Source organism: Anopheles coustani, chromosome 2 (assembly GCF_943734705.1).
Source record: "Anopheles coustani chromosome 2, idAnoCousDA_361_x.2, whole genome shotgun sequence".
In the NCBI taxonomy this organism is placed as follows: Eukaryota; Metazoa; Arthropoda; class Insecta; order Diptera; family Culicidae; genus Anopheles; species Anopheles coustani.
In genome coordinates, this window is record NC_071289.1 from 55,051,078 (window position 1) to 55,065,225 (window position 14,148).

Below are 14,148 nucleotides of genomic sequence, written 5' to 3' on the forward strand. Positions count from 1 at the left end.
ATTGTGTATTTATTCTATCCGAAGATCATACCATAAAATAGGATCACCAGTAAGATTTTTTATTGCTTACCATACCTTCTTCATATCATGCATTCGTATGCCATGGAATGTCCGTGATCACGCTTAAACTTAGTGTTTATCCTACACTGGTGTAAATTTTACCACAGATGGAGTCAACTCGTTTGGCTAATCAACTTGCAACATTCACTGATCCACTTCTTTTCAGTGCATTTTGATATACACCTTAAAACAAGTAAACAAAATTGGGCAGAACATATTCTTTGCAACGATTGCTCAATAAATCAGTTATTAGTTTTCCAGCTCTGCTTGATTTTCGGCACCAATTCTATAGGCGAAAAAGAAGGAAAACATTTTCTTTATCTTTATTTTGAAATTTGATTTGTAACGTTTATTTTAGCTTTTTTTTTAAATTAGGTAAAGCCAGTCGCAAGAAAGTTGACAGCTCGAAGCGTATCTCTATGCTATATTCACCTTGACTGTAGATAACAGATGAACTGTCAACGTGATGTGCATTGGAACGCGAAGGTACTACGATAGGCTTTTTAATACTTTTCAAAGAAAATAAGATTGTACAGTAAAGCAAATATCAACATAATAGCCCATACCTTGTGTTAGATGTAGAGGTCGTCTCAAGCACATTTACTAGGTTTCCGCACGGCCCAAGTACGTGCTATTGTGGGTGTGCCTGCGTGCAAGAACGCCTTCAAGTGCTTGGCGCTAGATGCCCGCATCGCCGCCAAATAACAAACCGACGCACCTCGCACAATGAGTGAACCGAAAGCACTCGATGGCCGAAAAGGGCCGGACGAGGCAAAAGGTAAACAGTACACTGCGGGTGCAGCCTTTTCCAACATCGCCGACGATGGATTGCTAACGGGACCGGCGGTAAAAACGGCAACACAAACCGACGACGCCGTCCTACTGAGCGACGAGGAGAACAAAACGTTGATCACGTTAGAACCCCCGAAGAAAACTCGGGATGAAAAAATCGCGGGTCTGCCCGCTGGGAAGCCCGCCGCCCGGGACGACGCAAGAAATTTGGTGCCCGGAGCCGTTGGGAAAACGTCAACAAATGTAAGCTTAACCATATCAATAGTGTTTCGTGCCCTTGGGTAGATTACCGATTGTTTTATCTTAATATCCATTGCAGCTGATTCAGCCGAAAAAGGTGCCAGGTAAACCTATTGTCACCACACGCGATTTGCTAAAGACGCTGAAAGAGCAAACGATATCATCAAAACCACCGCCAGCGGAACTACCTTCAAAGGAAAGCCTTTTGCAAAAGATGCGCAATAGGCTAAGTAAACAGATAGAAATAAAATCTACAAGTACTGCTACTCCGGTCACTCCTCGTAAGCCGTTGGACACGAGCGGTGCAATAGAAATACCACAAGATCTCATACTGAGCAGTGAAATACCACCCACGCCGATTCCGTCGATAGAAACGAAGGAAACCAAACTGGAGGAGCATGATCTTATCGCAATACTGGAAGGCAACGATGTTGAAATACGCGAAAACGCAACGGAAATAGAAGTTTGTGTCGGTACCAATAGTTCAGGGGAGGGGGTAGAAGAAATGGAAATATTCATTCTTGATCAGGATGATATGGAAAAGGCAAAGAAGGAACGCGAGAAGGAGATCGCTCGGCGTCAAATGGAGAGTCTACCTACGTTCCCGAAAAATAAACGTCGTACCAAGGCGTCGAATGTAAAGACAACCACCAAAACGCCGACCGATGACGAATTACCCGCTTCTGACCCACTGGAAGTGACAAAACTGCCTGTGCAAAGCGTACCAGCGATACCGAAGGTACCGACAGCGGTGACGATTAAAGGGCAAACAACCATTAGACCAATCGGTGGGAAATCGCTAACCAACGCAATGCTGGTTAAAGAAGAACCGCGTGAAAATAGTCCCACGGCTAAAGGGGCGATAAAGATTGCCAAAGATTCCACCAGGCCAACGACGATTGCAGAACCGAAAGAAAAGACATCGCCAGCGCCAAAACTGAAATCACCACCAACCACCAGCAGCCCACAAACACCGAACAAGAGTTCGGAGCTTGTAGATGCCCTTGTGTCGGACTGGGATGACGAACCGCAAGCAGATGCTGGAGCGACAGAAAAACGTAATATTGGAGAGATTTCTAAACCATCCACAGGCTCGATCGCTAAGGCCGACGGCGGTGTCCTGGAGGAAGGTAACTTTGCTACACCATCCCTACCACACGTGACAGAACAGCGCCGTGTTATCAAGAAAAAAATCATTTGGGATCCATCGGACGCGACGATACCCTTTGCCGCACTGGTCAAATCCAATCGCGGTAACGTTCCCGTCCCCGTTTCCGCGCAGGGAAATCCTCCCTTAGCAACCATGCGCCGTAAGCGTGCCGATTCCGTTGCAGTGCGCATGTTCAATGACGGCCCTCCAAAGTCGGTTCAGAAACGAGCTCTTACTCCGGAACCGGTTCGGCCGTCACCGGCGAGGGAAAACAACAATACCACCACCGCCCCCAACACGACGACGATGCTCGACGCCAAAGCGAAAAAGCGAAAAAAGAACGAAATCGAACGGCTGCTGGCGGACGAGGGCGCCATCAATATGCTGTATGATGTCGAGTGTGAAGCGAACCAGAAGGACTTGCTGAAAACAACCGCCGTCGATACGAGCGACGAAGATGAGAAGCTGCTCGCCAAAACGAAAATTATCACCGACGCCGTCATCAACCAAGGCAAATCACCGACGGATGGAACAAACCAGCAGGGTTTGAGGGTGCGTCCGAAACGTGCACCAACCCCTTCGAACCAGCAAACACCAATAACGAGCGTTAGTGGCGGTGCTTCTGATACGGGTTTGCCGCAGAAGCCCGACGCGAGTGCGGTTGGCTCTCAGGTGTCTACGAAAAAGATCAATCAGAGTCCAGTGGGAGCTGCTGCTCACCCAGCCACCGGGGGTCGGAAGCGTAAGAACGCATCTACGCTGAAAGACTGGGACTACGTGTACAATGCACAAGGAGGAGACGATGCGATGATTATCCGGCGACGCTCGAACAGCTCGTACTCGAGCTCGTGCGCCAGTCCGCGGCGTTTGAGCATCGACCAGTCAGCGTATGAGTCGCCAAACGCGATGGTGGCTTCCGGCACGACAAAACCATCCGATGATGATGATCATCAGGCAAAGGAAGATGATAGTTTCCTATTTGCAAAGCCTACACCGAAGCCAGTCACCAACCCGGGGACGGGGAATGAAATGAAGGTCGACCCATCACTGTTGGCCAACATGAGAGGAAAACTGTCGAAGGCATTGAAGAACATCCGCGACCCGTTGGAAATGAGTGACAAAAAGCATAGTTCCCCACCGAACAACACCACCGGCGGGAACAATGCGGCGAAACAAACGCAAGCGAAGAGAAGGGCCGGCGCTAAGGGAACGCCCGCGATGTCGCTAGATGAGGTGGACTTTGGTGGGGAATACGTGGTGAGTGCCACCGGGGAGCTTATTAAACAGGAAAACGACGACCTTCACGAGGCCACCAAGCGACGCCTCAATGACATGAAACAAGTGTCCTGGCAACGCTATGGTGCGTATGTGGAAATCTTGCTGAAAACAAAGGGGATAGTTACGAGTGGCGGTGGTGATAACATGACTGCCCTGAAGGACGTTTTTTCGATGCAGGTAATGATAAGGACTAGAAACCGCTCAGTAACACAAACCTAGCATCTAACACGCCTATCCCGTCTCTCGTAACAGGCAATGAACGAGCTTTCCGAAGTATTCACGCTGCTGGAAAAGGAATCGCGCGTTGCGGCCGTACTGTTAATGTCCTCCGGTGAACACTTCAGCCGCGGTTTAGATGTGGGCCACCTGCTACAACCGGTACATAAACGAAAAGTGAATGCCGAAGAAATGGGGGAATGTTTGAAGTAAGTTTAAAGATAGAAATCTAAGAAAAGACCCCCTCAATCCCTTGCCCACAAGCGCATGTAAGGTTTCGGGTTTCTTATTCTTCTACATAGGTATATATTATTTCTTCTTTAAACCACCTCTTCCAATCACTCTCTGAATTTATCTACCTCGACATGCCTGATCTTTCCTTTTTATAGCCTGATCATTCTCTACAACAATCGCCGGGCATTATGATGACTAAACCAACTCTTCTTCTTCGTCCAACTCATATGTACGCTTTCCATTGGCAGGTCGTTTTTAAAGTCGTTGATCTCCTTCTCCAAACCGATCGTGGCCGCGGTGCACGGCGATGTGCTCGGGATGGGCGTTACAATACTGCCCATATTTGATATCGTGCTAGCGCAGACCGGCAGTACCTTCATGACACCGTACGGCCATTTTGGCTATCTACCGGAGGCGCTAAAGGCGTTCACCAGCTGCCGTACGCTGAAACCGAAGGCCGTAAGAATTATCATGTTTTCTTTTTTATGTTTCGTTAACGTTCACAAAAATGTGCTGCGGGTTATAAGAAAACGTTAATAGCTCTCATTTATTTCTATACAAAGTTTTACTCCAAGAGCATGTTAGTTGATAAGGTTATTTTAAAATTGTTTGTTTAACAACTTGTAGCTTTGGTTGGTTATTTTCAACACCTATTTTTCGACCATGATTATCGAATCGAATATTTTCTATCGCAAATGTTAAACAACAGACAAGCTCATAACAATATTGCAAAGATTGCCCAGATTAAATTATTTTTTAATTTCATTTTAATACATATCTTCTTTCTTCCACTTCTCGTGCCATTTTCTTCCCCTCCCTTAGCTGACCGATTTAATCCTGCAAGGGAAGCGCATTTCTTCCGTTGTTGCTCTAGACTATGGTCTCGTGACGGATGTTGCTCCGTCGGATCGCTTCCACGAGCGTGCGCGTGCGCTAACGGTGAAGATGTCCTCGCAATCCACTCAGGTAAGTGTTACCAAATAATTATACATACACACACATACGCACACGCACAAACACACACATACATTGCACACATACGATTCTCGGATGTTTACCACCAGTCGTAGTCGTAGATCGGCACACAATGGGCAATATAGGCCGGGCCTTCGTAAAACAACTCGCTGATATCGTTTTCGGTCTCATCCAGATCAAACTTGCACTGATGCGACACGGGGCAGGTGCAGCGGTGGTAGATGAAGCCGTAATCTCGTCGCCCGTAGCCGCAGAACTCGTGCGGAGCGCAACGCTTCAGTGCTGGGAAAAATAGATATGATCATGCGAGAGATGAGTGTTAGTTGGTTTTTCAAAGGATGCACGATCTTTTTGGCACCGACGCTTCTCAACAGATTTACTGATTTAAAAAAAGGTTTATGCGATTAAAAGAACGTACAAAGAATTTCCTGGGTTCTAGAATCACCTAAAACATGCATATGTCTGGGATTTTGAAGTATTCTTATCTTGAAAACGAAATGTGCTTGTTACCAACGTAACAAACGCAACAAGGGTTTTGTACAAGATATGGTTTATTTATCTAAACTAATCAATCAATCAACTCAAAAATAGTGCTGCAACCCTAATAGGTTTCCTCTTGAAGCCAGGACAGAAGAAGCTATCTGTCCAACTGAATTGAAAACTTTCTATTCCCCATTTTCATAAATTGGCGCTATTTTTCGATCCGTTTTTGATCGGCGTCCTCCTAGGTTTCTGTAGCTAAGCGCTATCAGTAGTGGAAACTGGGTCAGACAGAGCCACAATATAGCAGAACTGTACATTCAAGCCTTGTAACAAATTCACATGCCGAGGCGATAAAAAGCAATGAACAAAATTCTACATGTTTATAATAGTCGAACGAATTTAGATCCAATCTTCTGTCAACAAGAATTTTTAATTGACGTTCGTATTTTGAAAATAACTGTTATACATTTCTAGGCAATCGATTCTACGTCGTTGCTATTGGTGGGATTTCTAAATGTTGTAAATTGACCTAAGGATTGTTGAGCATCGTGACTATCGAAAAAAATGTATGAACAAGTTCATCGATTTCAGTTGTTTTAGGAAGATTAATATCGATCCTCTTTTGGGAGATGTTTCTATCAGTTTGCATGTAACATATCAATCGCACACTATATTGTGACTATCGAAAAAAATGTATGATCAAGTTCATCGATTTCAGTTGTTTTAGGAAGATTAATATCGATCCCCTTTTAGGAGATGTTTCTATCAGTTTGCATGTAACATATCAATCGCACAATATGCGTTTGCAAACGAGACAAACCTCTTTAGTAGATCTGTTCTTTCTTGTATAAATACTACACACTACATTGGTCTCTGAAAAGCCAACGGTACCTACCTATGCACTTGTAATTTTGTACCACGGTAATTATATGCCGGGCATCGTTAAAGTCCTCCCCAGATCGGTTATGGAACATCCAATAGCTCTGCCGATGGTCGCACAGGCAGTCGACAACGATCGAAACGTTCTTCACGTTATAAGACTGGTACAGTGTTTTGCGCCGTAGCGCAATCTCGCCGTCCCGGCATGGACGAAGATTACGGAGCGGCTCACAGAACTTCATCTGCGTTCGGCTATTCACGTTCATCACGTTACCGTGCATCGAATGCACTACCGGGCAGCTCTGGGCACTTAGTGGGCAACGGCAAATCTTATCCACCGTACTTGGCATCCAATAGCGGTTGTGGACGATGTTACAAACCTCGTTTTCCCGGCACGTCCCCATCATCGTGTCCTAGAAGATGGTAATAATCGAATCGGTTTGGTCGCGGTTTTGTTTTTTGGGTCATGTTTTCTCTCGCCCTGATCCCTCTGTGCAACGATCTTACATAATCTTCATAACGATATTTATAAGAACTAGCGGCGAGTGCTGGCCCGAATAGGGTCGCAACGAAGCCAACGATTAAAACCGAATTCAACGACCGACTCGTTGCGCTGCATGATATTCCTGCTGATGCTACGACCGTCACCATTCCCATTGGACTGCGTTAAATGAAGCAATAAACACGACCACAGTTTATTCGCGTGCCCGAACGATAATCACTCGATCTCCTTGTGTTCGATAGTCCGTGATATAGTAGGGCCCCACTAGCCGATCCAAACGACGCACCATTGGCAAAGAAACTAAACAGTGCGCTCTGCCAATTGGATCGCCAAGCAGCGCAAAGAACGATCGTGCCGGTCCCGGCGTTCGGTGAATCTAATGGAGAGCCATGATGAGCAAAATCTAGGAGACAGCGTTGCCTGCTGTGTCTGGTTTGCCTTGGGTTGACCCCATGCATCGAGACTGCTGGTCGTGTTTCGAAATACCGGCCATTGGCAGAAGAAGCCAAACGCCGAAATTGCAAACTCTCCGCTCACGAGAAGTTAACATTTTTTTTTTCCTTCCTTGCATCCAGCAACACGATGGCAGGGCAGGGTCATGTAGACATATGGTATCCGGTGTTTCCTGCCAGTGAAAAATCGGCCATCCCCTTCTTTGCTTCCTATCTCCCATTCTTTTTTTTTCGGAAGATCTTCCTGGGGTGGGTAAGCAGTCCACAGGACGGCAGTTGCGGAGCGAAAAAAGAACGTCTTCTTAAAAACATTGATATACTTGTTTAAAAACCCACCTGCACGCTGTCGAATAAATGAGGATGATTTGGGGAAATGGAACGTGCCAACAGGAGGCGATCGTCACCCATTGCAGTGGTGGCATATCGTGGTTCTAGTTAACAAATGAAATTTCTTCTCATCTGTCGATTAACCTGTCTTTGCATGTAACATTTAAAATTTTTCTTAAAACAGGTTGAAAGAATATTCATTTTAAATAATAAACATTAAAACTATGGACTTGCCTGGACTATATGTATTTGGGCGAACTGTTAAATAAGTTTATGCGATCAGTGTTATATATCCCACACATTGCTGAATTTATGGGTAGTATAGTGCGCTAATCGTTATTTTCGAATGAAGTGCCGCGTGCGTCTTTTATGTCATGCTTTTAAAAAGCAAAAGCACAAAAGAAATAGTTTTGAAGTTACGCTTAAATTATTGCTTGTATCTATTTTTAATCAACTCAGAATAAACCATTCACAAATGTCTTTATCTCTATCGTAATTATGTTTACCAGAAGGCCATATTTTATCCAGCGTTTTCAATAGATATATATATAAATAAATAAATAAATAAATCAATCAATTTCAATCAACAAAAAAGTAAACTCAACTAAGGAAGGGACCAAATATTGCTTCGAATGACTTGTGTGAATCCTACTAAAGGAATGTTTGAAACCATGATGATTTAATTCAGAAAAGTTTTTGGAATTTTCAATACAATATTTGTAGAGTTAAATTGTTAATGGAAATCAAGTGACAAGGAAAAAATGCTTGATGAACAAAATTGAGTTCGACACCAATGTGGTAGTGTTAAAAAAATGGTTGCCCTCGGGCCTCGGGTTACCACTAGCCTACCCGCTTTTCCGAGCAACGAGGAAAATAAATCTTCCACCGTATATTGGCAACGAAATGACCATTCATTTCTTTTTTTTTTCCATTAACAAGGAACAGAAAAGTGGCTTGATGCCACTGATGATCCATTTTCATCGTTAAGAACTAGTCGCTCTCGCATATCCTCCACGTCGGTGCTCCACGTCCCGATGTCTTCCGCAACCATCCCCAATATCGAATCGTGAATCGGAATCGTTTAGAGTAGGTAGGCAAGAGCTAGCACGTTAGCGGAAGAAGTGAAAAGCCTGAACATCCATGCATAAACACAGTGCGACGATGGGAAATTTGTCTTACGCGCCGAAGCAGCTGAGTTAAGCAAAAAAAAAGTGAATAGATGGTTCGTAACATGACCAGAGCAACGTTTAGACAGCCGGTAGACATAAATAAACAAACATAATCAGACGTTTAGCATCATCACACGCCAAGTGGATCATGTTTCCTTTAGCGGATCATCTACTTTGATCATGAGCAAATGCAACTGTTCGGCTGGTGGAATTTATTTATTTCTTCTCCCTCATCAAAGGATCGATCACTTCGAATTACGGCTTCATGCGTATGCGCTGCAAACATGTTTTAAATTGTTAAATCAAGTTTTGCAATGTTGAGTTAAAAACTTAAAAAACATGTTATTCGTAAGGATGTCACTAGATTCGAAAGTAACAGATCACTTCTTCTTCTTGGCGTAACAACCTCTTGGTCATGCCTGCCCGTTATGGGCTTACAAGACTTGTTTCCCTGTTGTACGTGGATAGTCAGTCCTCTCGTACAGGGGAGGGTCCGGTCTCGGTTGGGATTCGAACCCACGCCGTCGAGGATGTGAGCCCCGGCGCTCATGGGCCGATTTTTCTAACCGGCGCTACCGCTCGGCTGTCGCGGGCTCCAACAGATCACAGATAGTGCAATTTCTTTTTTTCTATGCAGAGAAAGTGGTTACCCATAATTTTAATTACACTGCTACATTAATTTGAGAATAACGATAAAAAAAATCTTTTTGGGAACATGTTTTGTTCAAAAATCCTGTGTTCATAAAACATTATTCCTTTTTTTTTAATTAAGACCGATTGGGAAACTGAAAACGAAGGACTTAGAGAAGTGGTGTATTGAGAGTTTTGTTTGGCCTATGACCTTTTTAGAATGTTAGATTATTTATATCATAGTTTCACTGGTTTTTGATAACTTACGAGTTAATGAAGTTGCAACGAATGTAACGAAGTCTGATGAATGCGTGGAATGAAGTATTATGAATTCTCATTAGAATGCTGTCAAATGTTCATGATGGATTTATACAAAATACGTTTTGGTTGTGAATTGTATGTAAAAATCTAACGGTAAGTCGTGTTATTTTATTACTAACAGTAATTACTAAGCTTCTACTTAAAATGGACGTGTAATACGGGGAATACATGTGAAAGAGGAGGGATTGGTTGTTGCACTGTTTCATAATTCTTACTACAATTGATTTACAACCTATGGATCTATGGATAGAGCAAGCCTAAACGTTGCAAGCCAGCTGATCGCCTCTGTGAACTCCCGTATTGGATCGTGAAACCGGAATATGGCATCTGTGAAGTTCGGTTGTTACTGTTTCTATGCAATCGAATATCGGAACCTTAAATTTCACTATCGCATTGTCAGATTGGATACCGGTTTGTTGTGTGTTTCATAGATGCAAATTGTGTACATATTCATAATTAACGTTACTGTCGACAATTAACGTAACCGATTTGGAAGTGCAATTTTTTTATAATAATTAATTAATCTATGGAATAACAGCGTATACGTCATGTGTGAACAGTAAAGTCTTTAGCAAATGGTTGACTACTTATGTATGAGTATAAAATTGAATCTATGAACAAACCGGGCCTCCAATCTGAAAATCTGATAATAAAACTGGTTGACTACTTATGTATGAGTATAAAATTTGAATCTATGAACAAACCGGCCTCCAATCTGAAAATCCGATAATAAAACTTAAGGGTCTGATATTTGAGTTCATAGAATCATTAACAAAGTTCATAGATGTCATGATGGATTTCAATATTCCATAACGGAGTTCACAGAGGTAGAATATTGCCATAGAAAAAGGCTGTATTATAAAAATATTTACTTTCTTCCCAGGCAATTCAATCGATCAAACAACATTTGCGTCGGGAATTCCTGGCCAAACTAGACTTTGTGCTGACTTTGGAGCAAAAGAAGCAGACTCAACAGTGGACCACACCTGAATGCCAGCAGAAATTCAAGCTGTTTATCAACAAGGGAGGAGAACTGGGACGGATTGCGTAGGAAACTAGCATTCAATTTGGTAGATAACACTGCTGCAACTACATTAAGCAATTCTAGCGGTTCTAGGAATTTTTAAAATGCCTTTTTAGTAACATTTAGGATGTGTGTAGATCGTTTTACATCAAACTTTGCAAATGAGAGACGTTCGTAATCATTTTTCATCGAGATCACCTGGAGGCGAAGAGGTCGTGAGAGAACCGGTTATTTATTGTAATATTTTACAATAATCTCAAATCATTATCTACACTTTCCGACAATCGTTGTTATTTGAGCAGACATACTATCTGATAGTGCTTTCTTTCGTATGATCAAATTTATATCATTATATATGAGCAAAGTGTAGGCACAACCACACCACCAATCGTTTATTGTTCATGATGTTTTAATTATCGTTAGAAGTTTGCAATATGGAAATGCAAATGCAAGTGACATCCACGATTAGCAATAGTGTGTAAGTAGGGATTGCTTCAATTGCTAAATAATTTGATTTATTTTGGGTGGCGATAAAAAACGTCTCCCTCATACCTTTGATTCTTCTGTTATCCAACATTATCTACAGTGAGCTTATATTTGCAATATTAGCTTAAAATGGAAGGTAGTTTTAAGAAATTTCTACAAAAGGCTATCTTGAAGAAATGTAAACGTGAAAGGTACAAATATATATTTTTCTAACTTTATAGTTCTAACCAAATAGTTATCTGAAGTTTTTATCAATTTTTTAAGAAAGAAAGGTTTAGGAATTCTTAATCTTTGTCTGCCAGAGTTTACACCAGTACGAATTCGCAAGCTAATCTGGTGATGAAGACTTGTAAGGGATCAAAGAACTGGCCAATATGGCTCATTTTTAGTAATTCAACTTATCAACTTTTGTCTCTTTTCTATAATTGTTAGTAAAAATTAAGTTATATAAAACTTAAAGCTTTTATATCCTCATAAAAACTTTTTTTTCAATTATTTTTAACGTTGCTGATACTATTGGACGCAAATGTGAACCTTCCGATTCATGTAAAGAAAAGAATAAAGTCAAGCAGTATTCACTTCAGGCAAATCTAAACGGTTTTTTATTTACACCGAAATAGCTTTACAGTTGTTCAATAATTATTTTAAAAATAAATATTTGCCACTGACGTTTATTTCATTAATTGATTTCGTATTACCATTAATTTGCCTGTAAGATTATTAACCATGGATTGACCTTCTGCTAGGAATTCCTCGTACAATTCAGCTGCTGCTACCTGCTTGTGATATTTGGTATATAGCTCTTCATAATCTTTCTTAAGTTGCTGATGTTCCGCTTGCAAAATTTTGTAATTTTCTTTCGCCGTTTTTAATTCTACAGTCGCTTTTGTTTCTAAGTTATCCTGCACGTAGCTACCATTCAAACTAATCAACCTTTCCTCTGCAATAACGCCAAATAATTTGTTGCGCACTTCCAGTTGGCGCTTTTCGGGAAGGTTTTTAAGTTCCATGGAAATATACTCTAAAAATAGATCCTTGGGAAAGGCTTCGTTTTGTCCAGCCTGCTGGTGATCGTCGTTTTTATGTATTCTGCCCAATCGTTTGATTGCGGGGGTTTGAGTCGTATCACTTGTTGAAGCTGATGATTCTATATCGGATAGTGGATCCATTAAGGATGTTTTTTGATCCTCATCATCTGAAGGGGAGCGCTTGATTTCGGTCTGAAATAAAAAGAGCAAATGTTGACAAGAAAAGAGCAGAGAAAACAAATCATCTAAACGCTGCGTCTTTTCCAGCAGATTGCAAAACTAATTGCTTTCATACATGCTTCAGGTTGCCCAATTCTAGGATTGACCCGTAGGTATACGAGAGCATTTATCGTATTAAATATTATATCTTTTTTCCATGTAAAACAAGTACAGAAAATACTTACAGAGTCCAATAACCTTTCCATATCTGTACCCTTTGACAAGAACGAAACCATCACATCGTATGCGAACCAAACGGGTTTGTACACTTTATCAGAACCTGAAAAAGGAAATGATGTAAATTAAGAAATCAAATTTACGAACTTATTATCAGCTTACCTGTCGCCTTCTGTTGACTTTTCCTCACTTTCGCTTTATATGTACGGAAACAGGAAAGAACGATCTTCCATTGACTGAGGACGAATTGTTTGGGTAGGCCAATTTCTCTGGCAATCTCTGTCCATGCATCGTTCAGCTGTTTTATATCTCGATGAACTTTCAAATGTTTGTCCCATATTAAGGGTCTTTTCTTAACTTCCGTTATGAGTTTTAAAGTTAATTTTTTGTCCTAAAAAAGAAATTACAATCGAATACACAAACACATAAAAACAACTCCCAAGAAACCGTTTATGCCGTTTTTGTTGGGACATTAACATACATGTGTATTACCTTGGATGCTTCGTTTTGACGGAAAACAATGAATCCACGTTTTAAAGTTGTTATATATATTTGACTATTATCTACATCATTGATGTGTTTAAAGTTTAGAATACTAACAGATGTTTCACGTATTTTGAAAATTAAAATCCTATGTTAAAGCTATTCATATTTGCGCTTTCCCAATTTTGTTATGGTCACTGCAAAAAAAAAAAAACTCCACGTTGGCTGCTATTCAGACGGTAGTCGTCCAGTAAACTTACGATAAAATATGTAAAAGCTGCTTCATTAGCAAAGGCATTGCGAAAACGGATGGTTATTATGTTATGAGCTAGGAGGAAACACAAATGATACCATTTTTTGCTAAATCTCATGAAGCGCAAATTGCGTTGCAAACCAAAGTTGTCCGGAAGGGAAACTAAAGTGCGGAAAACAACACCCTCTTGCATGCTATTACGACGATATACTGGAATACTTACCAGCTGCCTCCTTACTTTCTTCTTCTGTTCCATTTTAACTTTGCTGGAATGCGATGCGAAATTTTTGCAAGGAAGGATTCGTAAACAAACAAATTTTCGCACGTACCCAGTTTGGGTGCAAAACATTTGCAAACGCTTTTGACACTTCCAATTGATTTGACAGTTTTAATCCAAGGCTACTAGAACGAATTTGCTATCTTAGCAAATTTAGCTTCATTCTAGTAACCTCAGTTCATATCAAGATCAATTCAACGACAGCGTCCGGTCAAAGCTATTTTCTGCTCCACTGCTTCAATTTGCATGCTTGTGGAAGATCTTCGCAAAAATGTTCGCGGAATAGGTAATTGGAAATTTTAGATCTTCTTCTTCTTTTTTTTTCTTCTTCTATTATGCGAGTCGGGGTATATCCTCCTACGCTAAGTCGAACAATTTGTTCCCTTACTCGTAATCAGAACTGTCCGAACTCCTATAAAGGGGCTCGTTCTTTAGGACCGGCTATAATAGCCATATGTCCACCCGCCGTCCACGGGAGGGATAATTCCTTCCG

At 41.5% G+C, this 14,148-nt stretch overlaps 2 protein-coding genes across 2 annotated transcripts; one reads left to right on the forward strand and one right to left on the reverse strand.

Annotated features, from left to right (window-relative positions):
• The first annotated feature begins 595 nt into the window (after positions 1-595).
• Positions 596-11,540, forward strand: LOC131262770 (muscle M-line assembly protein unc-89). The gene is made up of 6 exons (XM_058264841.1): positions 596-1,095; positions 1,172-3,697; positions 3,773-3,945; positions 4,219-4,429; positions 4,793-4,936; positions 10,592-11,540. The coding sequence occupies exons 1-6, from the start codon at positions 787-789 to the stop codon at positions 10,757-10,759; spliced, it is 3,531 nt and encodes a 1,176-aa protein (XP_058120824.1). The 5' UTR covers positions 596-786; the 3' UTR covers positions 10,760-11,540.
• A 266-nt stretch (positions 11,541-11,806) lies between these two features.
• LOC131262777 (uncharacterized) lies at positions 11,807-13,703 on the reverse strand. The gene is made up of 4 exons (XM_058264851.1): positions 13,602-13,703; positions 12,805-13,033; positions 12,651-12,745; positions 11,807-12,438 (listed from the first exon to the last, which is right to left on the reverse strand). The coding sequence occupies exons 1-4, from the start codon at positions 13,632-13,634 to the stop codon at positions 11,890-11,892; spliced, it is 906 nt and encodes a 301-aa protein (XP_058120834.1). The 5' UTR covers positions 13,635-13,703; the 3' UTR covers positions 11,807-11,889.
• Positions 13,704-14,148: the final 445 nt, after the last annotated feature.